A 27,943-nucleotide genomic window follows, 5' to 3' on the forward strand; every position below is an offset into this window, starting at 1 on the left:
TAGCGTCTATACAAGTGGAAAGAGCGGTATCCATTGTTTCCATGGAATGGATGGTTTATCTTGTGTTGGCAAGAAGGGGGGTGGTGGAGTGACTCTTGGTTCGCTTTGTTGCAATGGGTTCCGGTCCCATCGCTCGTCGCCAGCTGTGGTATTGTGATTACTCCAATAAGAATTTGTCTCCAGTATCTTAGTAGCAAATTACATTTTTGACTCCTACACGATTATCTTCATGGCTCGTAAGGTGCATGAAATACCGGAGTGCAATGTAAGCAGGAGGAGATCACTGCTTGGAGCAGCGCCGAGACCAGTGCTCATTCTGTGGTCCCTAGCTAGTGTCTACTGCCGCTTCTGCTGTGCGCGTCTCGTTTTCTGAACTTCTGCAGGTTCCAATGGTAGTTGTGGTCTCGTGCAAGATCAGAAGGCTACAGTCACCTTGCAGGCATTTGGTTGAATGGTGCTAAGAGCAATCAAGGGTCAGACACAGGTAGGACAGGGAGTTGTTGCTGCAGCATATTTCGTCATAGTAGAAATCCCGCATTGTGCCGCAAATATATGGTGAATAATGTAGGGGGGCAACGGGGGGGAAAGGCTGCAGGGGGTCTCCCCCTCATTTATTCTTCGACAAATCAACCAGTCAAAAAATAGATTGAATTCTACTGCGAAGAAATAAATTCGACAAAATCACATAGAATGACACATATCATAGCTTCCATGGTTGAGTATTGCCCACCAATTCTAGAAGTGCTCTCTTGACTATTTCTGCGCGCATTGGGAGATGTGCAGGGTGGCTAGTGAGTGGAAAACTCGAGCTGCCCACAGACAATGGTCAGAAACAGCAAAGCAGAAGTAAAGTGTTGTCTCCCTGTGACTTTAGTGAACAACGCCAGACATGCTTTCAACCTCTGTGGGTTCCCCCTCTCCTTAAAGATATGTGGTGTGTGTGTGTTAATTTTCTTTCTCTCTGACGGCCTCTAGAATGCTTCTGCAGTAGGGTTCTCTCCCTCTGCTCCCTGTGCCCCTAGGGTGGGGAGAGCATGGTGGGCAGAGTCTGACTGGAGGTGTGCAGAGCTTAATAGAGCATGCCACCCTAGGTCTTGAGGGGCATGGCTAGGGGTGTTCAAAGCATGTTTGAGCATAGCCTGGAGAAGGCTATACACTCTGCACTCACCCATATCCCTTGATGAGTGATGACTGACTTGGTGAATAAGAAAGTGTGTACTATGTGCATGGGGGAAACTGGAATTCAACCTAAGGGATGAGTGAGTTTCAAGGATGGCTAGTAGTTTGCAATATTACATTGTCGACACTGGCATAACGTGTGCATAGTGTGAGTGAGGAGAGTGCACAGAGATTGTGGTTGAGGGCATGCAGGGAATGGCTCATGAATGGTGTCGGCAAGGATAATGTATCGCCGTCTTAAGAAGGTGGGCTCCTTGCAGGTGATGGGGTCTCTATAAATGCATTTACAAAGAGGCCTGGAAGGAAAAAGATCTGGAGTGGGAACACCGTGGCAGTGCTTCGTCAATTCCTGCTTTTTCTCCAAGGGGAACACTTCCTTCCTCCCATGAGGAGGAACCTCCGAAACTACCACGGCCCTTTTTTTGTCACCCATTGCTATCCTAACAACACCTTCTTTTTAGGTGGCGGGGGTGAAGTGTGGACTTTCTTTCCCAGTAGATTCAGGGATCAGCCGTTGGTACAGTCTCCAGCAAATATTCACTGTTGAATGGGGGGCTTTTCTTTCAGGGTTCCTCTGCGATCACCCCATTTTTTGCCCATAGCCCGCATGTCTTGTGCCTTCTTGGTTACTTGGAGGTTTTCCTCCATTAGGCACTGTACATTTTAATATTGCTCAAATTAGAAATATGTATCCCTTTTATTGTAAAGAATTTATTTTTTGTTTTATTGGTTTCATACAAAAAAAAGAGAACATACATTAATAGTACAAACGAAACCTTTAATAATTTAAAAGAAAACATCAGTAATTCCTCCCTCCCGACTTCCAGCCATACTTACACTGCTTTCACAGTTTCTTTCCCAGTCATTCGGACCTCCCCCCCCCTCAGACCTGCCCCAATATTACCCTCCTCTTTACACTCCATCCTTTTATTGGCCAATCATTGCATTTATAAATTTAGTGTGGGCCCTTTATGATAGCCAATCAAAATCCAATCCCAATATTCTTCAGCATTTAGAGCTCTCCGCCAGTAAGGTCCCATGTCATTTGTTGGTTCCGGAGGAAGGTTTTCACAAATCATGGCAATATGATGAAGGGAGTCTACCTCATCGATCTTGTTACAGAAACGGCAGATGTTATTTTCAATCCCCCATACTGGATTTCTCTTGCTGGCATAATATTCATTCTGCAGCGAAACACGAGATCCATAGAAAAGAGGGTGATGGAAATGTGCATTAATATGTTCGTAGTTCATTTAAACTTTTTTTCTCAATCCACCATTTAAATGTATTTGGCATGATTGGTCTTGCCTCGCTGGTCTGTATCCAGTCCCCTCTTTCCAAGCGAGACTTAGCCTTTGTCGGATTCTCCATTAGCAAAGCGAGGTCTACGTCCAGAGATTGTAGTGCCTCTATCATGGCTTCAGACCACTCAGATAACACCTTTTCTTTAGACCTCTTTGCTAACTCAAGTATAGAGTATGGAGGAACATTGTAGATAATATTGTGGTTTTTCGTCATCCTTGTGGGATTATTAATTATCTAATGGTTATTATGTCCTATTACTCTGTTAGCTGAAATGTACTGTTTGCAAATGCAATTGTGATATCCGATTTTAGGCTCTGGTTTTAAAGGTACATTTTTAATATATCATTTTATGGAATGTAAACATTTCTGAAATAAATATTATTGAATTTCATAATGTACATACTTTTTAATATTATATTTTGTAAATAATCTATGAGAATAAACATTCATTTCTGTGTTGTGAAAAGTGTCAGATTAGTTTTTTGGCACTAGACAAAATTCATTGCTAGTTACTCCTCCCAAAGGGTGGGTGGATTCTAATGTTGCGATAATCATTGTAGAGAAGCCCCTCATGCTCACACCAGAAAAAAATATAACCCACTAGGGAAATAATCCCAGCACACCTCTTGCAAGGAGAACAAGTCTTTATTCTCTTAAAAAACAGGTACATGATAGCAAAGAGCTCTGCTGCCACGGGGTGCTCTAACAAAATCCAACATGGACGGCAGCTTATAAGGGCAAAAAGCATCACAATGACGTACATCACATAGGGTACAAATCCATGGAGCTGGTTTCTGCGACCCGATACATAGACGGCCTGCTCCATATGGACGCTAGGTCATTGGCCCCTGCTTTTCTTGTCCATCTTCTTCCATATGGGGCTCTTCTCACAACGTCATTGGATGCTGGGCTCGATAATTGCCAATTAAAGATGCAGTTTACTGCCTGCCATATCAGTGGCCTAATGTGCACCTGATACCGCAGACATGGGCGCAGAGGCCACATTTGAGGTCGTTTATCTCAGCAAACTCCAGCTCGATACAAGACGCGTCAGCGCCATTCTAAATATTCCCACCCTTGCTGTTAAATGTGTTACTTTCCCTCCCTGGCACCTCGCAGCACAAATCACTGGGGCAACAGACAGTCTACTGCGATCCATATAACAAATGGGTGGTTAAACAGTTTTATGGTTAGATCTTGGACTGGCTGACGCCCTCGAATGTTAGGGTCTTGGGATGGGGGCATCTGGGTGACATAACTTAGAATTTTGGTTGGTCTGGGTCAGGGGCTCGAGCCCTCCTTCTCCTGATATAACTGTTCTCAGGGAGCTCTCGGCCCTGTCATGGCTTTGCAGGGCGCATTCTTTCTCGGTTACATGTGCTAACAATACAAAACAATGAGAGGTTTATGAATCTGTGTGAGCCTGGCCTTTCCCATTCCCTCCCCAGTCGTACCCTACTCCTGTATTCCCACATGTATAACTATGCCTTATGCCAGGGCTTACTCTTCTGGCTGCAGCACGGCTCCAGGCCTAAATTTAAAGATGGCTACTGTTATCCAAAATGGCATCTTGTGTGTAATACAATGTACATCCACTCTCGCTATATTCTATCCCTAAACACAATCCCTGTCAACGCCCCCCTTCCTCCTATACACCCCCCAAGCATCTACCACAGAGTGCTAGGCCTTTGCCGCATTCAAAACCTCTTGGGGGCCTGGGACGAGCGCCCCCGCTTCCCAACATCATCATCATGTTTATTTCGAAATACAATCATTTCATAAAACAACAAATCCATACATTGATTACAAAGCATTCAATAGCATTTTACAAATATACAATGATAAATGAATACATCACATGATAACCAAAACCCTCAAAAAATGTGCAATCATTAGAAGGATTTCATGCGATAAATGTTCTGATCTAGCATGCTCCTACTCGCTAACAAAACCAGATCTCCTTTCCTTCTTATTACACCTGCGAAAGGAGACAGCACCTGACTCTGGCACACCGGGGACGGTGAAGGGGGAGGAGGATTCATCAGTGGGGCGGGGGGGCCTAGAAACATGCCCCCTCTAGATGATCAGCGCAGTGTGGGTTCAATGCCTGGGGACCTCTTATCATGGTTTGGGGACCAGGAATTTCTCAAGAGTGTAAACTCTGGAACGCAGTACAGAAACAAAGGGACATAAGGCCTTGCATCCCGTCACAAGCACAAGTGCACCCTAATCAAATCATGTGCTAGTATCAGGATGCCCCAGGATTCCTCACAAAGCCCCTCAAAGTGGGGGAGGCGCCCATGAGGATCAGGATGGTTCTTCTGCACAGTTCAATAGTTCTTCACTAAACAGGTTTTCAATCTCTTATTTTCCAACAGAGAGGCTCCAACTATGGCTCCCTGCTGACCACCGAAGGGCAATTCCAAGTCTACGCGAAGACTGCATACTACCGGGTAGGTACTCCATGGGTATGATTGCTGCAGCGGGGTAACCCATCGCTAACCCCGTCTCATTTCCTAGAGGTATGTCGCCTGTACTCTGGTGTCCCCAGATACTTGTCAGAAGCTAAATGCACTACCCAAGCCTTCTCATATCAAGAGTCATGCCCATCCTGTATCCTTCTGTGTGCCACCTGACACGTGGCAGCTGGCCTTTCTGGGTCTCCCTGTGTCACTAGGCTATAGCCCATTTCCTCCTCTGACCTCACCATCCCCCATTTCTCTGCAGGTGTGTGCCCTCCCAGCTCACTCCATGTTGTTTCTTCAATTAATGGTTCTCCCTCCCATCAATTACTCTCTTTCTCCCTCTCTTCAATGGCTCTCTTTCCACTTTCTGCAATGACTTTCTTTTCCCCTAGTCACTGTCTTTTCTCCTCAGTTACTCCCCTTACTCTATTACTCGATTCACTCTTACTGACTAGTTTGCATCTTTACCCTCCTGTCCTCAGTCTCAGCCGTGAGATCACCTCTGTCCTTGGTTACCTCCGACGTCCATTTCATCCCAGTTCCCCTTGTTCCCTTGTTGAGCTCTATTGAGCTACACCCCCACTTGTTACTCTACTGTACTCTCTCCTCGGTTACCCAATCCCCTGTTGCCCCAGTTAATCTGCTCCACCTTTCTCTTAAAGATAAATTCTCCTCTCAGTTCTCAGCCCCCCCCCCTCTCGCCCACTCTTCAGTTAGGCTTATACAGCTGTTCCCCGAGTTCCTCTCTTTGCTCCTTCCCCCTCTCTATCTTCCCCATGGCTTCTCTGCTCACTTTCTCTCCTTCCCTCAGTTCCTCTCTTTGCCCACTCACTTCCTATCCTCTCTCCTTCTCTACTCTCTCTATGGTTGATGTCTTTCCCCTCGCTTCTCGGTTAGCCTCTTCTACACCCTCCTCATTTACTTTCCTGCCCCAATTTCCTCTTGCTCACTTCCATCTCTCCCTTTTGCAGCTGTTACATGATAGACACATATGCTGGCAAGGTAACTCAGCAGGTTAAGTGCTTGCTTCAGAGATCTACATGCAACCTGAAGTCATGAGTTGAAATCCCATGAGGGCTGACTCCGCATTTCATTTTCCTGAGGTCACCATGGAGTTGGGTAATAAGAACACCTATTTTTACTGCTCTTAGGTTCTCGTTTATAAGTTGGGTGGTATTATGCTTCAGATTTCCACATGTGGTAATTGCCATCAGCCCATGCAGCAATCTGTGGGAATCAGCCTAATTATGAGTTTAGTGCCTCTACGGCAAATATTCAGAATTTCAGAAACAGGCCTGTAGTAATTTTGAAATTCTGCATGGCATCTTCTGTAAACCATGTCCCCTGCTTGCGCAATATGTAAAGGTAGATAGGGCAGCAATGGTGATACCACTAATGCCCGAAAAAGAAAGGTGGGTCCGTCCATGCATTAGTCGGCAAAGAGATTGGGAATGCAGGCCCCTGAAATGGCCACATGGTCACTCCCTGATGAGTGACTCATGATTATTCTTATTGTGTAACGTGCAGGTGACTATTATGCTCTGGGCTGTACACAAGGAATGATTCACCAATGACTCACCAGTGTTAACCCCTAAACTGCTGGGCTATTATGCATGTCTATGCAAATAGGACGAGCATACTCGTCCTTAGCACTTAAGCGAGGGAACCCCACATGGTTGCAGCAAGGCCATGTGTAAGGTGTTCACCTCTGAATAGCACTCGATTGGTGTCACTGGCAGGTTTTCTGTGTCGGGAAATACACGAAAGAGGATACTTTGGGGGTCTCAGAAATGTGCACTGGACACAACTGAGTGGGAGTCACTCTTTAATGTAATATATAATGTAATGTGAGTGGTCTTGTATAGCACCTGCGTATCCCTACTAGTGGCCTTGCTGCACTTGTAAGACAAAAGGGGGCCGAGGGGTGGTGGGGGTGAGGTCCATTAGTGGGACAATGGGAAAGGGAGATGCGAAACCCCTGGTGTTGATGGGTGCAGGTCGGAAGTACCCGGTTCCTGAGTGCCAATCTGCTTTCTATGGGTTTGTCGGAGACACGCAGGCGTATGTTATCCAGAGGGAAGAGCCCAAGATCTAATAGCGACAGCACTTTTGGTTAACACCGGTGAATCACTCCTGCTGTATGGAATGACCCCAGAGCCGGTCGTGATGTGTGTTACACAATAGTCATTATATCTGGCTTATTGAAGTGCTGGTGCATCTTTGTTTAATTAGTTACTTATTAGTAAATGCTTGTTCCACTTTAGTTGCAGATTAATTCTACATTCATGAATGCATTGTTAGTTCACCTTATTATTAGCCGCCTCAGAAGTGGGAGGAACGAGGCACGGAACACTATGGAAACAGTTAATATTATCACTTGCCCTCAATTACTTTCTTTCCACTCACTCTCGCCCCTCATTTACTCTTCCCCCAACCTTCGCACGACATGGATAAAAGAAAGACTCAGCACACTTTCGCTCAGCGCCCACATTCCCATCTCTGGTGCTTGCGGTGATGCAGAAGGGATGCACTGCAGGTTAAAAGATGAGGGTCCTTTGCTCGCAAGTCGTGCTGGTGTGGAGTCAGACTGGAATTCCACAGTCCCTTGTTACTTAGTGGTGTTTTTGCAACACTTATATATCAGTTCAGGTCCCTTATTCCAGCGGTGCACAGGGCTTCGAGCTACAAAATGTAGACTTTGTGGACATACTCTGCTGATCCAACACAGGCCTCTTGACTGGTCCCTCTTTTTCTGGGACTCTGCATGACACTGGTCCTGGGATGGAGTCAGGGAGGGGGCTCTCCTGACTCTGCCAGACAATCTCTAGTCCAAGGCTGGCCACTAGTCATGGGATAGAGTCAGGGAGATGGCTCTGTTGACTCTGCCATGCAATCTGTAGTCCGGTCTACGGTTGGCCACGAGTCCTGGGATGGAGGTAGGGTGGTAGCTCCGTTGACTCTGCCATGCAATCTGTAGTCCGGTCTACGGTTGGTCACGAGTCCTGGGATGGAGGTAGGCTGGTGGCTTTGTTGACTCTGCCAGGCAATCTGTGTCCAGTCCTAGGTTGGGCCCTAGTCCTGAGATGGAGTCAGAGAGGGTGCTCTGTTGACTCTGTCCGGCAATCTATAGTCCAAGGTTGGCCACTAGTCCTGGGATGGAGTCAGAGAGGTGTATCTCCTTGCTTTGCCTAAGCAATCCATAGTCCAAGGCTGTCCACTACCTGCCTGGTGTCAGTTAAAATTTATTGAAGGCCCATTCCTAACTTTTGCCTATATTGGTACCTACCCTTCATTTTTGGCAGTGTGGTATCTTCGAGTCCAGATAAATGTGGATGTCACACCCTAATTCTCATGCCACACTACCCCTAAAATCCAATCGATGTAGCGGTTAGTTGGAACCGCGCACCTTTGCTCTGAGGCCGCCGGTGATGGCCTCAGTTCCCGATGAGCCGCCTTCAGCCTGAGTTTACAGCAGGCAGAGTATCCCTGGATGAGAATCCAGGCACCCCTATTCTGCCCTTAGAAAGGGGGTGGCAGCAGTGACTGAGTTTTCCCAGAAAGTAGACAGTGGGGGAGGGTAAGGCTTTTCCCAGGCATTCCAATAAACCGTTTAAACTCAGGGTTTAAAGGGATGGATACATTCCAAGTATTTTTCTAAGATTTTAAAAACACTCTTTTGGAAAGTGAGTTATAAAAACATCTAATCACCAATCACGCCCTTGTCCACGTGCACAGAAGTGAGTAAAGATAAGGTGTTAACCGGTAAATGTACATTTTATACATTTACGTTCAGCACCACACCGCCAATTGGTGCTGTGAGCGTTTCCTTCATTAAACACAAGTACACATAAAGCTGGGGTGCAGAGGGGCTGTGCGAGTCTGGCGGCGGAATATGTCCCCTGCAAGCAAGTAGGACCCTCCCCCCTGAGGACTTCTGTGCACAAAGTCACCTTCCTGCATGTGGTTGTGCACACCGCTATACACAAGGGTTCTCCCCTATTTTCTGTTGGGGGTAGAGGGGCCTGCCTCTACAGTCGGGAAAAATACAACCACATTAACACATGTAAAAGTGGCAGGCTGCCCCTCCCCCCACAGTGGTATTTTACAATTTGAGGAAATAATGCAGGTGTGAAAAATCCACTGCAGAAATATCTTCACCCACTTGCTTTAATTTAAAAACACTAAAAGCAGTATTAGCACATCCACACAATGTATATTGCAAAGAGACTTTTCACATAAAACATCACATTATACCATAACATTCAACACGTGCAAAGAATGCGCCAGAATAAAGTGCTTTTCAGGTTGGTATAAAGTGCCACTCATGTGATACAATACATTATGAAAAACCGCATTTCTTGCAATACATCTATGGGGGCCATGAGAAAACACTTTGAAGTATTTGTAAACAAAGGTTTATAAATCCCCTAATGCTTTAAACTACCGTTTGTATTTCATTCGTTCTATAGTCCTCCAAGGGACATGCCTCATTTTGAGGAACAATTCCTCAACCTTCTTAATCTCATTACTAAGGCCAAGACTCTGGTAATTATTCCCGGAGATCTGAATCTATGGGCTGAATATCCATCCGATAGGCAAGCTTCCTCCTTTATTAAGGCCCTCCACATCATCAGTTATACTCAATGGGCCAAAACTCCTACCCATATAGGAGGACATACACTTGACTGGGCTTTAACACACCTTCTTTCCCTCCATGTCGGTCAAGCCATTCCCTGCCCATGGTCCGACCACTATTTAGTGAAAGTACATGTTTCCCTACCAGCGTCTCCTCTTAGAATGGACTCATTGCCCAGAGCTGAGACAAAATCAAGAAATTTCAAAATGCCCCCTGCCCCCAAATTTGCAGCATTGCTGGCGACCAGCCTACAGCCTCTCAAAAGTTGTACAGACTCTTCAAACCTGGTGACACACCTTACGGCCACCCTCAATTCTGCCATTGAAACCCTTGCTCCCATGAAAGTCAAAGAAATTGTAAAGTGAGACTGACAAGAACACCTGGTACAATGATAGCATCATCAGTCTAAGACATACCAAAAGATCTCTTGAAAGGGAGTGGCGGAAGAACCCTTTTCCCAATTCTCTCTCCCAGTACAAAAAGGCAATGAAATAATTTAAAACAGCTATTACAGGATCTAAATCAGCTTACCTTAACACCAGAATGGTAATCGCCCAATCTAGTTCACACGAATTGTTTAAGATCCTCTCCGAATTTGATGACACACCTAATGTCAATCAGGTTTTCTCCAAAGACTCAGCCTGGTGTCAGGCCATTCATAATAGATTTTCTGCTAAAACACTGGGCCATAGGCAGACCATTAGATTGCTCTACTGGGAATAGAGTGCTTCCACCCTCAGTGCTTCCATCTCAGGTTGATAAGCACCCCCAGACTAAAAAAGCCACCTTTAACTTTAGCTTTTGCTCTGAGGGTGAAATCCTTAAGATTGTCCTCGCCCTGAAACCTACTTCGTGTCTGCGAGATTGCTGCCTGGTAAACATCTGAAGAGGTTCCCAGAGCTTCTTGTCCCCTGGATAACTAGACTCATGAATCTCTCCTTCAGCAAGGGGACGGTTCCATCGTCTCAAAGAGGCCTGGAGTACGCCTTTGCTTAAGAAGAGTAGTCTCGATCCAGCAGTGGCAAAAATTATCGACCCATCACCAATGTGCCATTTCTCCTGAAAATGATGGCTAAAGTAGCCTATTTACAGCTGCAAGACTATATTGAAGAACATGGTATCCTTGGGACTCTCCAGTCAGGCTTTAGAGCTAAGCATGGGACAGAAATCACCAAGCCGGACCTTAAATCCACCTTGGCTAGCATAGTGGATCGGGGTCACGCTGCGCTGCTGATGCTATTAGATCTCTCCACTGCATATGACCTGGTCATTCACTCCCTGTTGGTGAACAGATTTAGGGACCAGGCCCAGGGTTCAGATCTGGCGGCTCAATGGATCTCTTCTTTTCTTGGGCCATGCACTGCTAGAGTGGCAGTTGGTGAGGCAAGCTCATCACCTACCGCACAAACATGCAGTGTCCCTCAGGGGCCATGTAATGCTCCAACACTCTTAAATATCTATAGTAGGCACCTGCTTAGACTCTTGGACCACCTGGGTGTTCAGTATACCAACTGTGCAGACGACACTCAGGTCCTCCTTGAGTTTACCAGGGATTATGCAAAGGACTCTGATGCAATCAACAAAGTTTATGATGCAGTACAGACCTGGATGGCCGATAACTCACTAGCCTTAAACAGAGACAAAACTGAGCTGTCGATCGTAGCCTCAGGTCCGGGTCTGAAGAAACCTGATCCAACCTATGGCCATTTCAGAATTTATGGCAATTCCACCAGTGTCTCCAAGAGCGAAAAGACGCTTAGCGTCTTTTTAAATGCCAAATTCACCATGAAAACTCATGTCTCAAACACACGTGCTTCATGTGGTTACACAACGAAGCTTCTCTGTCATATTCGTTACTTCATCTCTGCAAGTAGCTGCTCTCTTCTAACCACTGTTCTAGTAAACTGAAAGCTAGACTATTATTGTAGTCTGCTGGCAGGCACCACGCATGCCAATCTATACTCGCTCCAGGTATCTCAAAACTGTGCTGTCCGTGCTATTCACATTCTGTCTAGACGGAATCATGTCTCCGACTGCAGAAGGGAACTTCACTTGCTTCCCATAGGACACGGTATCACCCATAAGATCCTGACTTTGTCCTATAAATGTTGGACGTACACTAGCCCTAAATACCTTAAGGATCAGATTATGGTGAACAAATCGGTACGCACTTGCGCTCCCAGGACAATCTTAAATTGTTTCAACCCAGATACAAGCTCGTCAGGTTTGGCGGCACTACTCTTGATGTCCAGGCTCCCCTGGCGTAGCATGCTCTACCAGATTCCATAAGATCAGCAGGCACTCTCAGTGTCTTTAAAAAACCGGTAAAGCACCACCTTTTAGATCTGAAACCCAGCTGAATTGGGAGCCTTTTCTAGCAGTTCCTTCCCCCAGCTTTGACCCATGTCTGTCATGTTTCTGTTCTGTGTTCTTTTTCGGGTGCCCTGAGGCCCAGGAGCAAGTGGCACTCTATAAAAATGTAATAAAAAATTTAAAAAAGAGATGAACCTATGTCTCTGCTGCGTGTCAAATCAGAGACATTTAACCGTGTTCACCCCATGGGTTTATTCCAACAACAAATCACGTTATTAAACAGGATGCATGTTTCAAAAAGCTAGTCGAGACTGTGTGTTTCAGCTCTTGTACTGAGATCTGCCCATCCAATACCGTTCTCCTCAAATGTATATGCAGGCCTTCATCAGGACAGAGAAACCAATTTGCAACCAGAAATTAAATCACAGGACTACCCCAACAATCTTGCATTCTCAATGGTAGTTGCCACACTGGAGAACAGAATTTCGTGAGATATGCCTATTATTAGCCATCCTTTTGACAGTTACATATCTGGGTTTTCCAGGTCTACTATCATGCACTGATGAAGTTACACATTCTCCTAATCTAGGATTCCATTGGCAGGATGTAGAATATTAAAGCAGGTCTACTATCATGCACTGATGAAGTTACACATTCTCCTCATCTAGGATTCAATTGGCAGGATGTAGAATATCAAAGCATCCATCTGTGCACTTAGCGTCTTGTCCCGTGTGCTGAAGGAAACTCACAGACGGTCTCCCACTGTAAAAGGGAGGGGTAGCATGCCACTCTTGTATGTGTTAATGTGTTTGTGCACAAAAACAGGCTTGTTTCATGTACACAGTTCAGTAGTGTGCAAATGTCTGGGAACAGCAACCATGTTCCCATTCCAGCCAGCTGCACTGGACACATGAAGGAATGGGGTACAAAGGCCCCAACTCTTCATCCAAAATCAACAGCCAGGACAACACTGCTGACGTATCCATGAGCACACAGGCTTTCCACGCTCCTCGCTTGCCGAGTCCCCCTGTCCTACGGCACTTTCCTTCCCTTCTCTTGCCTATTGTATGACTCTCTTTCTACTCAGTTACTTCTTCATTCCCTTCTCCTTAACTGGCCCCTCCAAAATTACACCCTTCCCCTCCCTATTCAGTTACTCACCCATCTCTCTCACGAGCGACCCACTTTCTCTCTCTCATGTTACGTTCTTTTCCCACTCTTCCCCTGTTCTCGCTCTCTCTCTCTCTCTCCAGTTCCCTCTTTCCTGCTTTCTCCTCAGTGACTCAAATCCCTCACTCTTGCTTAAGTTGCTTTCTCACCCCTGTCTTCTCAACTACCCTAATCCTTTTGTCCATCCCTCTTTATCTTTTCATTTGCCATCTTTCCTCCCCTCTTACCCGCTTTTCAGTTGCCCATATCTCTTTTTCTCTTCGGTTCCCTTTTCATACTCGTTTCTTCTCATTTACAACCCCCCAGTCCCTGTCTTTGTATTTCTCTTTCTCGGTATTGTACAAAATTACCTACTCCCAAAAGTTCAACCCCCAAAAGTCTGACCCCCAATTTTCCACATATATATATGTGGGGGGGGGGTAAAGTGAATAAAACATGAATAGGGGTAAGGTGGGGGAGTTGAGGGGGGTCTCCCCCCACATATATATTTGCGGAAAATTAAAAACAAAAATCACGTAGATCCCTCTTTCTCTGTCCCATTTCTTCCAGTTACACGAATCCTTCCCATTACTCCCCAGTTACCCTCCACCCCCCTCCTTTCTCAGTTAACCTTACCCCCTTCTGCCTCCTCTCTCTCGACCTCTGGCTCTAGTGGCCCAGTCCCACTCTCTCTTCAGTTGGACATCCCCCATCTCTGCTTTTCTCAGTTGTCCCAATCCTCCATCCTCTGCCCGCCCAACTCTTACAGCGCATCTTGGCTTGGCGAGGCTTCTGGCTCCAGCCCTGAATTCCCAGTAAATCATCGTCCTGTTGCTGCTCTCTGGGGCTGTGTATTCCAAGTATTATCCTGATGGAAGACACATAAATAGTCCTGGCAGGAGAGCTCCACGAGAACATATGAAACATGTTAGAAGGGACAGAAATGCACTGGGTTGCTCTCCCACCCACTGTGGCAGTCACATGGGGGAGGTCATATACTTTCACAGCACCAGAAAAATAGCTTTGTTCCGTAACATTGGAGGGACACGCCTTAAAAAAAAAACTTTGGGTACTGTGCAAGGAGTCAGGCAATGGATAGCTACAGTTATCAAAATGCACATCTTTGCAAAGCATTCCATTTGCAGGCAACATTGGAATGAGATTCGGCAGCACGGTGGTAAATAAAAAAACAGGAACACATGGAGCGGGAATGGGAAACCTGGGATTAGGATGATTAGCGAGATCCAGCCTGGAAACACAGGAAGAAGGCTCAATGGAGGGCTTGAGCCTAGAACTGGAGCTTTCCACCCAAAACGAGGCTTCTAATAAGGAGCTGGGTTTAGTACTCGGCCTGGCTACCCCAGAAGAGGATTAAAGGGAAGAGCTCGACAACACAAGACGAGAACTAAAGGGAAGTGCTAAATAAGAACCGCGACGAGGAGAGCTGGGTTTAGTACTCGACCTGGCTACCAAAGAGCTGGACAACACAAGACGAGAACTAAAGGGAAGTGCTAAATAAGAACCGCGACGAGGAGAGCTGGGTTTAGTACTCGACCTGGCTACCAAAGAGCTGGACAACACAAGACGAGAAATAAAGGGAAGTGCTAAATAAGAGCAGTGACGAGAAGAGCTGGGTTTAGTACTCGACCTGGCTACCCAAGAGCTGGACAACACAAGACGAGAACTAAAGGGAAGTGCTAAATAAGAGCAGTGACGAGAAGAGCTGGGTTTAGTACTCGACCTAGCTACCCAAGAGCTGGACAACACAAGACGAGAACTAAAGGGAAGTGCTAAATAAGAGCAGTGACGAGAAGAGCTGGGTTTAGTACTCGACCTGGCTACCCAAGAGCTGGACAACACAAGACGAGAACTAAAGGGAAGTGCTAAATAAGAGCAGGGATGAGAAGAGCTGGGTTTAGTACTCGACCTGGCTACCCAAGAGCTGGACAACACAAGACGAGAACTAAAGGGAAGTGCTAAATAAGAGCAGTGACGAGAAGAGCTGGGTTTAGTACTCGACCTGGCTACCCAAGAGCTGGACAACACAAGACGAGAACTAAAGGTAAGTGCTAAATAAGAGCAGTGACGAGAAGAGCTGGGTTTAGTACTCGACCTGGCTACCCAAGAGCTGGACAACACAAGACGAGAACTAAAGGGAAGTGCTAAATAAGAGCAGTGACGAGAATAGCTGGGTTTAGTACTCGACCTGGCTACCCAAGAGCTGGACAACACAAGACGAGAACTAAAGGTAAGTGCTAAATAAGAGCAGTGACGAGAAGAGCTGGGTTTAGTACTCGACCTGGCTACCCAAGAGCTGGACAACACAAGACGAGAACTAAAGGGAAGTGCTAAATAAGAGCAGGGATGAGAAGAGCTGGGTTTAGCACTCGACCTGGTTACCCCAGAAGAGGATTAAAGGGAAGAGCTCGACAACACAAGACGAGAACTAAATGGAAGTGCTAAATAAGAGCAGTGACAAGAAGAGCTGTGTTTAGTACTCGACCTGGCTACCCAAGAGCTGGACAGCCCAAGACGAGAACTAAAGGGAAGTTCTAAATAAGAGCAGTGACGAGAAGAGCTGGGTTTAGTACTTGACCTGGCTACCCAAGAGCTGGACAACACAAGACGAGAACTAAAGGGAAGTGCTAATTAAGAGCAATGACGAGAAGAGCTGGGTTTAGTACTCGACCTGGTTACCCTAGAAGAGGATTAAAGGGAAGAGCTCGACAACGCAAGACGAGAACTAAAGGGAAGTGCTAAATAAGAGCAGTGACGAGAAGAGCTGGGTTTAGTACGCGACCTGGCTACCCAGGAGCTGGACAACACAAGACGAGAACTAAAAGGAAGTGCTAAATAAGAGCAGTGACGAGAAGAGCTGGGTTTAGTACTCGACCTGGTTACCCCAGAGAGGATTAAAGGCAAGAGCTTGACAACACAAGACAAGAACTAAAGGGAAGTGCTAAATAAGAACCGTGATGAGAAGAGCTTGGTTTAGTACTCGACCTAGCTACCAAAGGGCTGGACAACACAAGACGAGAACTAAAGGGAAGTGCTAAATAAGAGCAGTGACGAGAACAGCTGGGTTTAGTACTCAACCTGGTTACCCCAGAAGAGGATTAAAGGGAAGAGCTCGACAACACAAGACGAGAACTAAAGGGAAGTGCTAAATAAGAGCAGTGACAAGAAGAGCTGGGTTTAGTACTCGACCTGGCTACCAAAGAGCTGGACAACACAAGACGAGAACTAAAGGGAAGTGCTAAATAAGAGCAGTGACGAGAACAGCTGGGTTTAGTACCCGACCTGGTTACCCCAGAAGAGGATTAAAGGGAAGAGCTCGACAACACAAGACGAGAACTAAAGGGAAATGCTAAATAAGAGCAGTGACGAGAAGAGCTGGGTTTAGTACTCGACCTGGCTACCCAAGAGCTGGACAACACAAGACACGAACTTAAGGGATGTGCTAAATAAGAACAGTGACGAGAAGAGCTGGGTTTCGGATTAGACCTGGCTACACAAGAGGAGGGTTAAAAAAAGAGACTGGTTTAGGACTAGATCTGGCAAAACGAGAAGAAGGTTAAAGGGAACAGCTGGGCTTAGTAGAGCGTTAAAGGGGAACTAGAGTTTAGGAGTAAAACAAGTAGCATAACAACAGACGGGGCTTACAAAGATAGGAGAGCCGGTTTTAGGTGTGATCCCTGCAGCACAAGAAGGGGGTTCAAACAAGGAGCTGGGTGTAGGACTGGAGCTGGCTATTCAAGACAAGACAAGGCCTAAAGTGAGAGCTGGGCTTATGAATGGAGCTGGATACATAAGAAGATGGTTAAAGGGAAGAGCTGGGCTAAACATGTTTACAAAAAAGGGGTCTAGAGGAAAGGGCTTGATTTAGGACTGGACTGGAGTACACAAAAAGAGGGATAAAAGGAAGAGATGGTCTTAGCACGGGGCCTGCCAACACAAGGAAAAGGGTAAAGGGGAACTGGGGCTTAGGGGTGAACCAGGTAACAGACTGACAGATGGGGCTTGGCTTCTGACTGGACCAGATAACACAAGAAAGGAGGGGTTGCTTTAGGACTGAAAAAGCAAGATATGGAGAGGAAAAGACTGGAGCTCAGTTAAGAGCTTGACTGGCCACACAGGAAGAATCTAAAGATGGGGTCTTGGCTTATGAAGGCTCCAGGGGGCACATAAAGAGGACAGTGGGAATGTTTGCATTGGAGCAGCACTAACAACTTCCTATGAAAGAATGGTGGATCTGGATTTAGGACAGGATCCAGAAACACAAGACAATGGAAAGAGGGGAGTGGGTTTTGGATCCAGGGATAGGACATAACGAGAGAGGAGGGGCTGATGACTTCACCACTGGATACAGGGGGAGGAACGAGAGGGGACCTGAGCCAGTTTGACAGTTCGTATGAAAGGAGGTGAGGCGGGAAGGGGTGCTACCAGAACACAAGAAGAGGGTACAAAGAGATGGAAATTGCAAAGAAGGATTTACCCCAGCTGTCACTTTGTCAGACTGATGTATGCCCTTCCGCAGAAGACTTTGTCTGGCCGGGTCCTGGATAGACCCTCCTCTCTTTAGATAACCGAGGTGCCCTTTCTCTACAGTGTGATCCGCCGTTGAACTCTCGCTGCACTGATCTCACTGGTCCCGTTACCTCAGCACTGAGCTCGCTCACATTCTGACATAGGCCTTTGCCTTCATTACAACCCTGCTTAGCTTTCACCCCAGCACTAATCTCTCTGACCATGCTCTTGTCCTCTGAATGTGCTGTAATCTAAATACCGACACATATCCAAACTGTTTTATTGCGTTTTATGAAGGTGATGCACATGTCAGTTCATTCCAACTGAGGACTTTAACCTCTTTGTGAGAGCGCCAGACACTCAGTTGCACTACTCTCTCTGATTGTATCACATTAGTACCCGGCGAGGGACAATCAGATTGTAACAAAACACTTACCTGGCTTCGAGGGACGCTCACTGCATCCCTCGAAGTTCCTTCCCGTTCTCTGTCTGGCCCCTTAAGTTAAGGCCCTCGCTTCGCTTGGCTTGTAACTATTGCCCCAGGGGCATTTCCCCACCAGTAATGCCCCCCCTCCTCAGGTTATATTGCTTTATTGATGTCCCCTAGTCTCTCCCTCAGAGGACCAGAGGCTCTTAGCAGTAATATCTGATTATGTGACATTGATGGTTCTTTCCTCTAGTCTCTCTCACAGCACCGCAGGCTCCTTACACTACTCTCTCTGATTATGTGATATCTACTCCTCTATGGCCCCTAGCCTCTTTCGTCACAGGCTCAAAGGTTCTACTCTTTCTGATTAGGACATTGGTCTCCTGTGTACTCCTATCTGATCTGTCAACCACACTCTGCCTGTTGGTCCTATTGTGGTCCTGCACCTGATGGTGATGATGAATGTCTCTACAACACAGTGAATATGTTTTCAAGGTGTTTTTGTCTTGGAACCTCAGGACCACCGACACTGCCCTGAACTCTGACCCTTCCGCCCACCTTTCCCTCTGTATTCTAACCCTCGCACCTATCTCTCTGCACTCAGACTCTACCAATCACAATTACTCGCCCCTGAAATCTCTCTGCACTCTGACCCTGGTGCTTACCTTCCTCTGCACTCTAGCCCTATGACCCATTTCTCTCTGCACTCTGACCCCAGTGCTTACCTTCCTCTGCCCTGTAGCCCTAGGACCCATTTCTCTCTGCACTCTGAACCTGGTGCTTACCTTCCTCTGCACTCTAGCCCTAGGCCCCATTTCTCTCTGCACTCTGACCCTGGTGCTTACCTTCCTCTGCCCTCTAGCCCTAGGACCCATTTCTCTCTGCACTCTGAACCTGGTGCTTACATTCCTCTGCCCTGTAGCCCTAGGACCCATTTCTCTCTGCACTCTGAACCTGGTGCTTACCTTCCTCTGCACTCTAGCCCTAGGCCCCATTTCTCTCTGCACTCTGACCCTGGTGCTTACCTTCCCCTGCACTCTAGCCCTAGGACTGATTTCTCTCTGCACTTTGACCCTGGTGCTTACCTTCCTCTTCACTCTAGTTATAAGACCCATTTCTCTCTGCACTCTAACCCTAGTGCTTACCCTCCTCTGCACTCTAGCCCTAGGACCCATTTCGCTCTGCACTCTGACCCTAGTGCTTACCTTCCTCTGCACTCTAGCCCTAGGACCCATTTCTCTCTGCACTCTGACCCTAGTGCTTACCTTCCTCTGCACTCTAGCCCTAGGACCCATTTCTCTCTGCACTCTGACCCTAGTGCTTACCTTCCTCTGCACTCTAGCCCTAGGACCCATTTCTCTCTGCACTCTGACCCTAGTACTTACCTTCCTCTGCACTCTAGCCCTAGGACCCATTTCTCTCTGCACTCTGAACCTGGTGCTTACCTTCCTCTGCACTCTAGCCCTAGGCCCCATTTCTCTCTGCACTCTGACCCTAGTGCTTACCTTCCCCTGCACTCTAGCCCTAGGACTAATTTCTCTCTGCACGCTGACCCTGGTGCTTACCTTCCTCTGCCCTGTAGCCCTAGGACCCATTTCTCTCTGCACTCTGAACCTGGTGTTTACCTTCCTCTGCACTCTAGCCATATTACTTACCTTCCTCTGCACTCTAGCCCTAGGACCCATTTCTCTCTGCACTCTGAACCTGGTGCTTACCTTCCTCTGCACTCTAGCCCTAGGCCCCATTTCTCTCTGCACTCTGACCCTAGTGCTTACCTTCCCCTGCACTCTAGCCCTAGGACTAATTTCTCTCTGCACGCTGACCCTGGTGCTTACCTTCCTCTGCCCTGTAGCCCTAGGACCCATTTCTCTCTGCACTCTGAACCTGGTGTTTACCTTCCTCTGCACTCTAGCCATATTACTTACCTTCCTCTGCACTCTAGCCCTAGGACCCATTTCTCTCTGCACTCTGAACCTGGTGCTTACCTTCCTCTGCACTCTAGCCCTAGGCCCCATTTCTCTCTGCACTCTGACCCTAGTGCTTACCTTCCCCTGCACTCTAGCCCTAGGACTAATTTCTCTCTGCACGCTGACCCTGGTGCTTACCTTCCTCTGCCCTGTAGCCCTAGGACCCATTTCTCTCTGCACTCTGAACCTGGTGTTTACCTTCCTCTGCACTCTAGCCATATTACTTACCTTCCTCTGCACTCTAGCCCTAGGACCCATTTCTCTCTGCACTCTGACTCTTGTGTGACACAGTTCTCCCTCTCTATTCTGTTGTGTTCAACCTCTCTGCCCTTTGGCCCCATTGGAGACCTTTCTCTGACCTGTCTTTGCACTCTTATTGTGTTGCTGGCCTCTTGTTGCCTTCTGACCCAACCATGACCTTTCTCTGGTGCCATACTCAACTCACTTTCTGCCCTTTGACTTTACTCATTGCCTTTCTCTAATACACATCTCTCCTCACTGTGACCCTTTTAGAAACGTGTCTGACCTCTGACCCCTGCTTTTGATTGTGGCCTTTGTTTTTGTCTTTGAAGGGGAATATTGTGGCTGTGAAACACATCAATCGGAAAAGGATTGAATTGACACGGGAGGTGCTCTTCGAACTTAAACATGTAAGTTGTTTTGTACTTATCAAGAGGGGGAGGGGATCCTGTGCTTATAAAGAAAGGCCTTCTCTATTGGGGGAGGGACCTGAGCTTTCATGGGTGGGGTTGGGACTTCTTGAAGATTGGGTTGTACCTCTAGAAGGGTTAGGGGGTGAAATTCTGTGAGAAGCAGGCTTTCCGGGAGCCACCGGAGGACTTGGACTTAGAGGAAGAAATGTGGTCTTCCTACGGAGGGGCTTCAGTCCCTGGAGGCATTGTTTTGGGGAAGAACACAGACTTGGACCTGAGCTTTGGTGGCGGTGTCAAAGGCTCCTGTCATAGGGATTGGGCTTCCGAAAAGGACGCTGGGCTGGCCTAGACCTGGGGAACACTGGAATGTATGAGGGGGATCCTACTTGACATACAGGATTCTTGGGGTGGGATTAACCTTCTGGAGGTGTGACGTGATCACCAGGATGGCTTAGGTTACTCTTTTAGGTGAGGTGCCTGGGATTCTGGGACAAGGAATTTTTGCTTCTGAGACAAACCATTGTTTTTGAAGAAAGTGTCTTTTGAGGAGAATGGACTTTCAGGGGATTGGAAAAGGACCTGAAGATAGTGGGATTTGATCTTTTAGGGAAAGGGGCTTGGGTTGATGATGGTTAAAACTCAGGCTTCCGAAGGGAAACATTTTCAGCTTGGGAGGGAATTTGGCTTCTGTCAGTGGGGCAGGTGCTTCTGCTGGAGAAGGCTGCGTTTGCAGTGGGAGGGGTGAGCTTCTAGAATGTTGAAGGGTGGTGTTTTCCTTCCAGGGCGAGGGGCTCAGACTGCCCGAGGGCTGTAGTCCAGAGTGTTTTGTGTTGCCTTAATCGGCGTAGATAGCAGTCTGATTAACGGCCCCACCATCAAACTGTGGTGTGATTAGGTAGGTTCTGTGAGGGGCAGGAAGAGGCCCTTTCAGTATTCAGAGACAGCACACTGTACTTATCATTCCATATGCTACCGCAACTCTGAGGGTGAGTGTGCCACTTCTTGACTATGGGGTGTGCACCTACACATGCCACTAAAAACATACTTACTGTTCCAACAATGAAGGGCATTGTCCAGGAATATTGCCTTCGATCAACCCAGTCAGATGCTCTAATGCCAACAGATGTCAAGGTTTGTGACACACACACACACACACACACACACGCACAAGACAAGGGGCACCCTACCATGTGCAGGCTTCCAGTGCAGAGTAGTGTAGAGTCACTGCATTGGAGGAAATTGCCTTTGTTTGTTGGGATCAGAGCCACCAGGTCACTTCCAGTGGAAAGATGACAGCAGAGCTCTCATTTCACATGCACTAGCTCCTGAACCTGCCTGCAGAGAGGTCAAGGCCGTGCTGCAATCTGCGGCGCCTTAGTGGGAAGTGATCTGGTTAGCCTGAGCAGGGAGTGAGACATTGGTCCCTGGTCATGCCCGACTAGAAGAATGTGCCTTTCCAAAGTCTCTTCCAATCCAATGAATTTATCCAAAGGAAATGCAAGCTCCAGCCACTTAGATCCCAGCAGGCGTCCGCCAGGGAATGGCCAGGGCACGTTCAGCAGCAGGGGGCAAGGGGGGTTCCATATTGCCAGGCAGCAGGTTTTGTGGGCGCTCCCCTTTTGAAAAGCCAACACAGAACGTTCTTCACAAAGCAGTGTCCAAATGCTGATCATGGGCACACCACAATGGATGGGGCTGTACACGCCACTGCCAACTTCACGCCTCCTTTGCACGTGCTCAAAACAACTCCAGTGGAGTAGCACCCACCTTTGCATCATGTTCACTTGCACAAAACTCAGTTCCCGCGTGCCAAGAGGTCAATGCACTGAGCAGCCTCCAACCCCAGCCCGGCCCTCAGAAGCGCATTACCACTTCATCATCGCTGCTCGCGTGCGTACAACCCGTCTTCAGGTGGGCCTCGCCGCTCTGTGTGCGGGACTGCGCATGCTGCCTTGCTGCGTGGGCCCAGATTGTTGCCCTTCTCCACCCTTAAAAACATTCCTCCACAGGCGCAAGAGGCCAACGGTGTTCCATCACAACTTTCATATAGACTATGCAGCAGAGTGACCTTTGGAGAGACCGTGGAGGTGGACTGGGGAACTCTGGGGGAAAGGGGAAGCCACCAGCTACGTGCTGCTTTGCAGGGGGGGAGCCCAGTCTTCTCTCGCACAACATGTTATGTGCCTTAGAGTCACCAGTTCAAAGAAAGGTCTATAGTATGCCTCATGAATAATGATTGCAGGTGACCGTCACCCGGCCTGACGTCATCTGTGGGGACCAGTGTTGAGCGGCGGAACCCTAAGACAATCGGCCTCAGGAACGGTTGCCTTTAGTGCACTACACACCTCGCCTCTCACTTCCTGCTCTGTTGCAAGTCCACAAGCGGGGGTGGATTCTATTACAGGCATACTCGAGGTGCGCAAGCCCTGAAGTGAATTGTGGACTGGAGTCCAGTGACGACCCAGCATCTGCGAGGAAAGGGACTCCAACAGAGCATGTGTGTTCCGCGTGAGCATGCTGAGAGCAAGCAAGGGCCGTTACAAACATCCTCAGTGGATAGCCCACAGGACAGCAGGCCACTATGGCACATGGGCCTGATCCCAAGATGATGGACATGCGATTTGAGCCCTTGAGCCCTTGGGGGCCGTGGCGCAAGCCAAATTGATTTGTCAGTGAATCCACAACACATGAACACCAGGGCATGTACTTGTGAGGAAATAGAACACCTGAAGCTCCACCAATCACACAACCCTGGGATAGGAGGGATACAGGATCCACCAATTCCAATGCTTATTTCATGAACTAGTGGTCCACCTAACATGTGAGCGGAGACAGGAAGTCCTAAACTGTGTGAGGTTAGGGTGGTGTTCTAGAGAGATGCTGTTATGGCATAGAGAGGAGCAGGAGAGACAGAGGAGGCCAGGAGTAAAGTTCAGGAACTGGAGGTTGCTACATCAAATAAGCTACACTGTAGGTGGGATCAGGCTTGCAAGGGAGGCAGCAGGAAGGGGCTGGACATTGAGGAGAAAAAGCAAGAAAGGAAGCCTGCCGGGATCTAGCCAAGATCTGGTAGTGCTGCGTCATAGGAATCTCAACAGCGCCTACTAGTGTTGGAGAAACACACAACAGTTCCCCCTTTTTACATTTAGAATCAAGCGTTTAGGTGCTTATATATTTGGTTGTTTAGTGCTAGGTTCGACATAGGTTTTTTTTTGTTCGTTTTCTGACTGGTAACAGGTAGCGAATTATCATTTGGTATCGATGTATGTTTATAACAATGACATATTTGTCAATTGATGCATTTTTGACTTTCATGTATTTATTCAAATAATGTTTGAAATCAGTACAAAATCATGTCACTATACTAACATCTTTGTGTGTAAAGGTATATTTGTTTTTTTCCTGCAGCACAATTAAAAGAAAGGGCACTTTAAGGCAGCGCGCTTATACAAACTAGTGTCATACGCTTTTGGTATTTGCTAGCTACAAAGTCATCAGAGCTGCTACAATAAGAGAGACTGAGAACAGCAGTAGTGGGATCAAGCCCGGGCGGACAACCCTTCACTGGGCAGTTATAATTGGTACAGCCAGAAAAGGGCCTAGGTGGGGATTCCTACTTAGGAGGCCTTCGGGCCAGTAGGAAAAAACTACATGGATTTGCCCGGTGAAAGCACAAACAAGGAGATTCATAGAGCAAGGGGGGAAAGGTACACGGTCATACAACAGCAGGGGCACCAGGCGACCCCTAGAGGAAGAGGCAGACGCTGCAAGGTCTGGCCCCAGCAGGGGCACCAGGCGACCCCTAGAGGAAGAGGCAGACGCTGCAAGGTCTTGCCCCAGCAGGGGCACCAGGAGACCCCTAGAGGAAGAGGCAGAAGCTGCAAGGTCTTGTCCCAGCAGGGGCACCAGGGGACCCCTAGAGGAAGAGGCAGACGCTGCAAGGTCTTGCCCCAGCAGGGGCACCAGGCGACCCCTAGAGGAAGAGGCAGACGCTGCAAGGTCTGGCCCCAGCAGGGGCACCAGGCGACCCCTAGAGGAAGAGGCAGACGCTGCAAGGTCTTGCCCCAGCAGGGGCACCAGGAGACCCCTAGAGGAAGAGGCAGAAGCTGCAAGGTCTTGTCCCAGCAGGGGCACCAGGGGACCCCTAGAGGAAGAGGCAGACGCTGCAAGGTCTTGCCCCAGCAGGGGCACCAGGCGACCCCTAGAGGAAGAGGCAGACGCTGCAAGGTCTTGCCCCAGCAGGGGCACCAGGCGACCCCTAGAGGAAGAGGCAGACGCTGCAAGGTCTTGCCCCAGCAGGGGCACCAGGAGACCCCTAGAGGAAGAGGCAGAAGCTGCAAGGTCTTGCCCCAGCAGGGGCACCAGGAGACCCCTAGAGGAAGAGGCAGACGCTGCAAGGTCTTGCTCCAGCAGGGGCACCAGGAGACCCCTAGAGGAAGCGGCAGACGCTGCAAGGTCTTGCCCCAGCAGGGGCACCAGGAGACCCCTAGAGGAAGCGGCAGAAGCTGCAAGGTCTTGCCCCAGCAGGGGCACCAGGGGACCCCTAGAGGAAGAGGCAGACGCTTTGCCCCAGCAGGGGCACCAGGCGACCCCTAGAGGAAGAGGCAGACGCTGCAAGGTCTTGCCCCAGCAGGGGCACCAGGGGACCCCTAGAGGGAGAGGCAGAAGCTGCAAGGTCTTGCCCCAGCAGGGGCACCAGGAGACCCCTAGAGGAAGAGGCAGAAGCTGCAAGGTCTTGCCCCAGCAGGGGCACCAGGAGACCCCTAGAGGAAGAGGCAGAAGCTGCAAGGTCTTGCCCCAGCAGGGGCACCAAGAGACCCCTAGAGGAAGCGGCAGACGCTGCAAGGTCTTGCCCCAGCAGGGGCACCAGGAGACCCCGAGGAGGAGGCCACCCCTAGAGGAACAGGCAGACGCTGCAAGGTCTTACGCTGCAAGGTCTTGCCCCAGCAGGGGCACCAGGCGCGACCCCTAGAGGAAGAGACAGACGCTGCAAGGTCTTGCCCCAGCAGGGGCACCAGGAGAACCCCTAGAGGAAGAGGCAGACGCTGCAAGGTCTTGCCCCAGCAGGGGCGCCAGGCGCGACCCCTAGAGGAAGAGGCAGACGCTGCAAGGTCTTGCCCCAGCAGGGGCGCCAGGAGACCTCTAGAGGAAGCGGCAGACGCTGCAAGGTCTTGCCCCAGCAGGGGCGCCAGGGGACCCCTAGAGGAAGAGGCAGACGCTGCAAGGTCTTGCCCCAGCAGGGGTGCCAGGCGACCCCTAGAGGAAGAGGCAGACGCTGCAAGGTCTTGCCCCAGCAGGGGCGCCAGGAGACCCCTAGAGGAAGAGGCAGAAGCTGCAAGGTCTTGCCCCAGGCGACCTCTAGAGGAAGAGGCAGACGCTGCAAGGTCTTGCCCCAGCAGGGGCACCAGGCGACCCCTAGAGGAAGAGGCAGACGCTGCAAGGTCTTGCCCCAGCAGGGGCACCAGGCGACCCCTAGAGGAAGAGGCAGACGCTGCAAGGTCTTGCCCCAGCAGGGGCACCAGGAGACCCCTAGAGGAAGAGGCAGACGCTGCAAGGTCGTGCCCCAGCAGGGGCACCAGGAGACCCCTAGAGGAAGCGGCAGACGCTGCAAGGTCTTGCCCCAGCAGGGGCACCAGGAGACCCCTAGAGGAAGCGGCAGAAGCTGCAAGGTCTTGCCGAGGCAGACGCTGCAAGGTCTTGCCCCAGCAGGGGCACCAGGGGACCCCTAGAGGAAGAGGCAGAAGCTGCAAGGTCTTGCCCCAGCAGGGGCACCAGGAGACCCCTAGAGGGAGAGTCAGAAGCTTCAAGGTCTTGCCCCAGCAGGGGCACCAGGAGACCCCTAGAGGAAGAGGCAGAGGCTGCAAGGTCTTGACCCAGCAGGGGCACCAAGAGACCCCTAGAGGAACAGGCAGACGCTGCAAGGTCTTGCCCCAGCAGGGGCACCAGGAGACCCCTAGAGGAAGCGGCAGACGCTGCAAGGTCTTGCTCCAGCAGGGGCACCAGGAGACCCCTAGAGGAAGAGGCAGAAGCTGCAAGGTCTTGCCCCAGCAGGGGCACCAGGAGACCCCTAGAGGAAGATGCAGAAGCTGCAAGGTCTTGCCCCAGCAGGGGCACCAGGGGACCCCTAGAGGAAGAGGCAGACGCTGCAAGGTCTTGCCCCAGCAGGGGCACCAGGCGACCCCTAGAGGAAGAGGCAGACGCTGCAAGGTCTTGCCCCAGCAGGGGCACCAGGCGACCCCTAGAGGAAGAGGCAGAAGCTGCAAGGTCTTGCCCCAGCAGGGGCACCAGGGGACCCCTAGAGGAAGAGGCAGACGCTGCAAGGTCTTGCCCCAGCAGGGGCACCAGGCGACCCCTAGAGGAAGAGGCAGACGCTGCAAGGTCTTGCCCCAGCAGGGGCACCAGGCGACCCCTAGAGGAAGAGGCAGACGCTGCAAGGTCTTGCCCCAGCAGGGGCACCAGGAGACCCCTAGAGGAAGAGGCAGAAGCTGCAAGGTCTTGCCCCAGCAGGGGCACCAGGAGACCCCTAGAGGAAGAGGCAGAAGCTGCAAGGTCTTGCCCCAGCAGGGGTACCAGGAGACCCCTAGAGGAACAGGCAGACGCTGCAAGGTCTTGCCCCAGCAGGGGCACCAGGAGACCCCTAGAGGAAGAGGCCGAGGCTGCAAGGTCTTGCCCCAGCAGGGGCACCAGGAGACCCCTAGAGGAAGAGGCCGACACTGCAAGGTCTTGCCCCAGCAGCAGCAGGGGCACCAGGACACCCCTAGAGGAAGAGGCAGAAGCTGCAAGGTCTTGACCCAGCAGGGGCACCAGGAGACCCCTAGAGGAAGAGGCAGACGCTGCAAGGTCTTGCCCCAGCAGGGGCACCAGGGGACCCCTAGAGGAACAGGCAGACGCTGCAAGGTCTTGCCCCAGCAGGGGCACCAGGAGACCCCTAGAGGAAGGGGCAGAAGCTGCAAGGTCTTGCCCCAGGAGTCATGCATCACATATCTCCAGAGTCTTCTTATCGGTGTGATCACCTGCCAAGGCCAAGGAAAGAAGTGTGCTGTGGGACATTACACTACTCATGGAGACTGTGTGTGTATTAGAGGCCATTTCCAATGCAGGTGCCCTGGGAGAGCAGGGATTTGACTTTGGACTGAAGACCTTAGGTACTCTTAGTATAGGCCCTTCACTTGATATACTTTATGCCTCCATCTTGATACTGTTTTGTGAAAATCGACCCTGTTTTGAGTTGGCCGGTAAGAATACCCCCAGCCCCTCCCTGCAGAGAATAAATAAAGGTGAGGAAATATCCCTGTGTTTTGCGTAATCCTGTGTACACTCCT

General features: G+C 49.5%; 1 protein-coding gene across 1 annotated transcript in view; it reads left to right on the forward strand.

Moving 5' to 3' along the window:
- The window catches only part of NPR1 (natriuretic peptide receptor 1), a 1,222,629-nt gene that overhangs the window by 884,232 nt on the left and 310,454 nt on the right, over positions 1–27,943 (forward strand). The window contains exons 9-10 of the mRNA XM_069651231.1: positions 4,863–4,937; positions 20,541–20,618. Coding sequence (XP_069507332.1) covers positions 4,863–4,937; positions 20,541–20,618 — 153 coding nt within the window. The remainder of the gene's footprint in view (positions 1–4,862; positions 4,938–20,540; positions 20,619–27,943) is intronic.

Source organism: Ambystoma mexicanum, chromosome 1p (genome assembly GCF_040938575.1).
Source record: "Ambystoma mexicanum isolate Mex_15411 chromosome 1p, UKY_AmexF1_1, whole genome shotgun sequence".
NCBI classification, from domain to species: Eukaryota; Metazoa; Chordata; class Amphibia; order Caudata; family Ambystomatidae; genus Ambystoma; species Ambystoma mexicanum.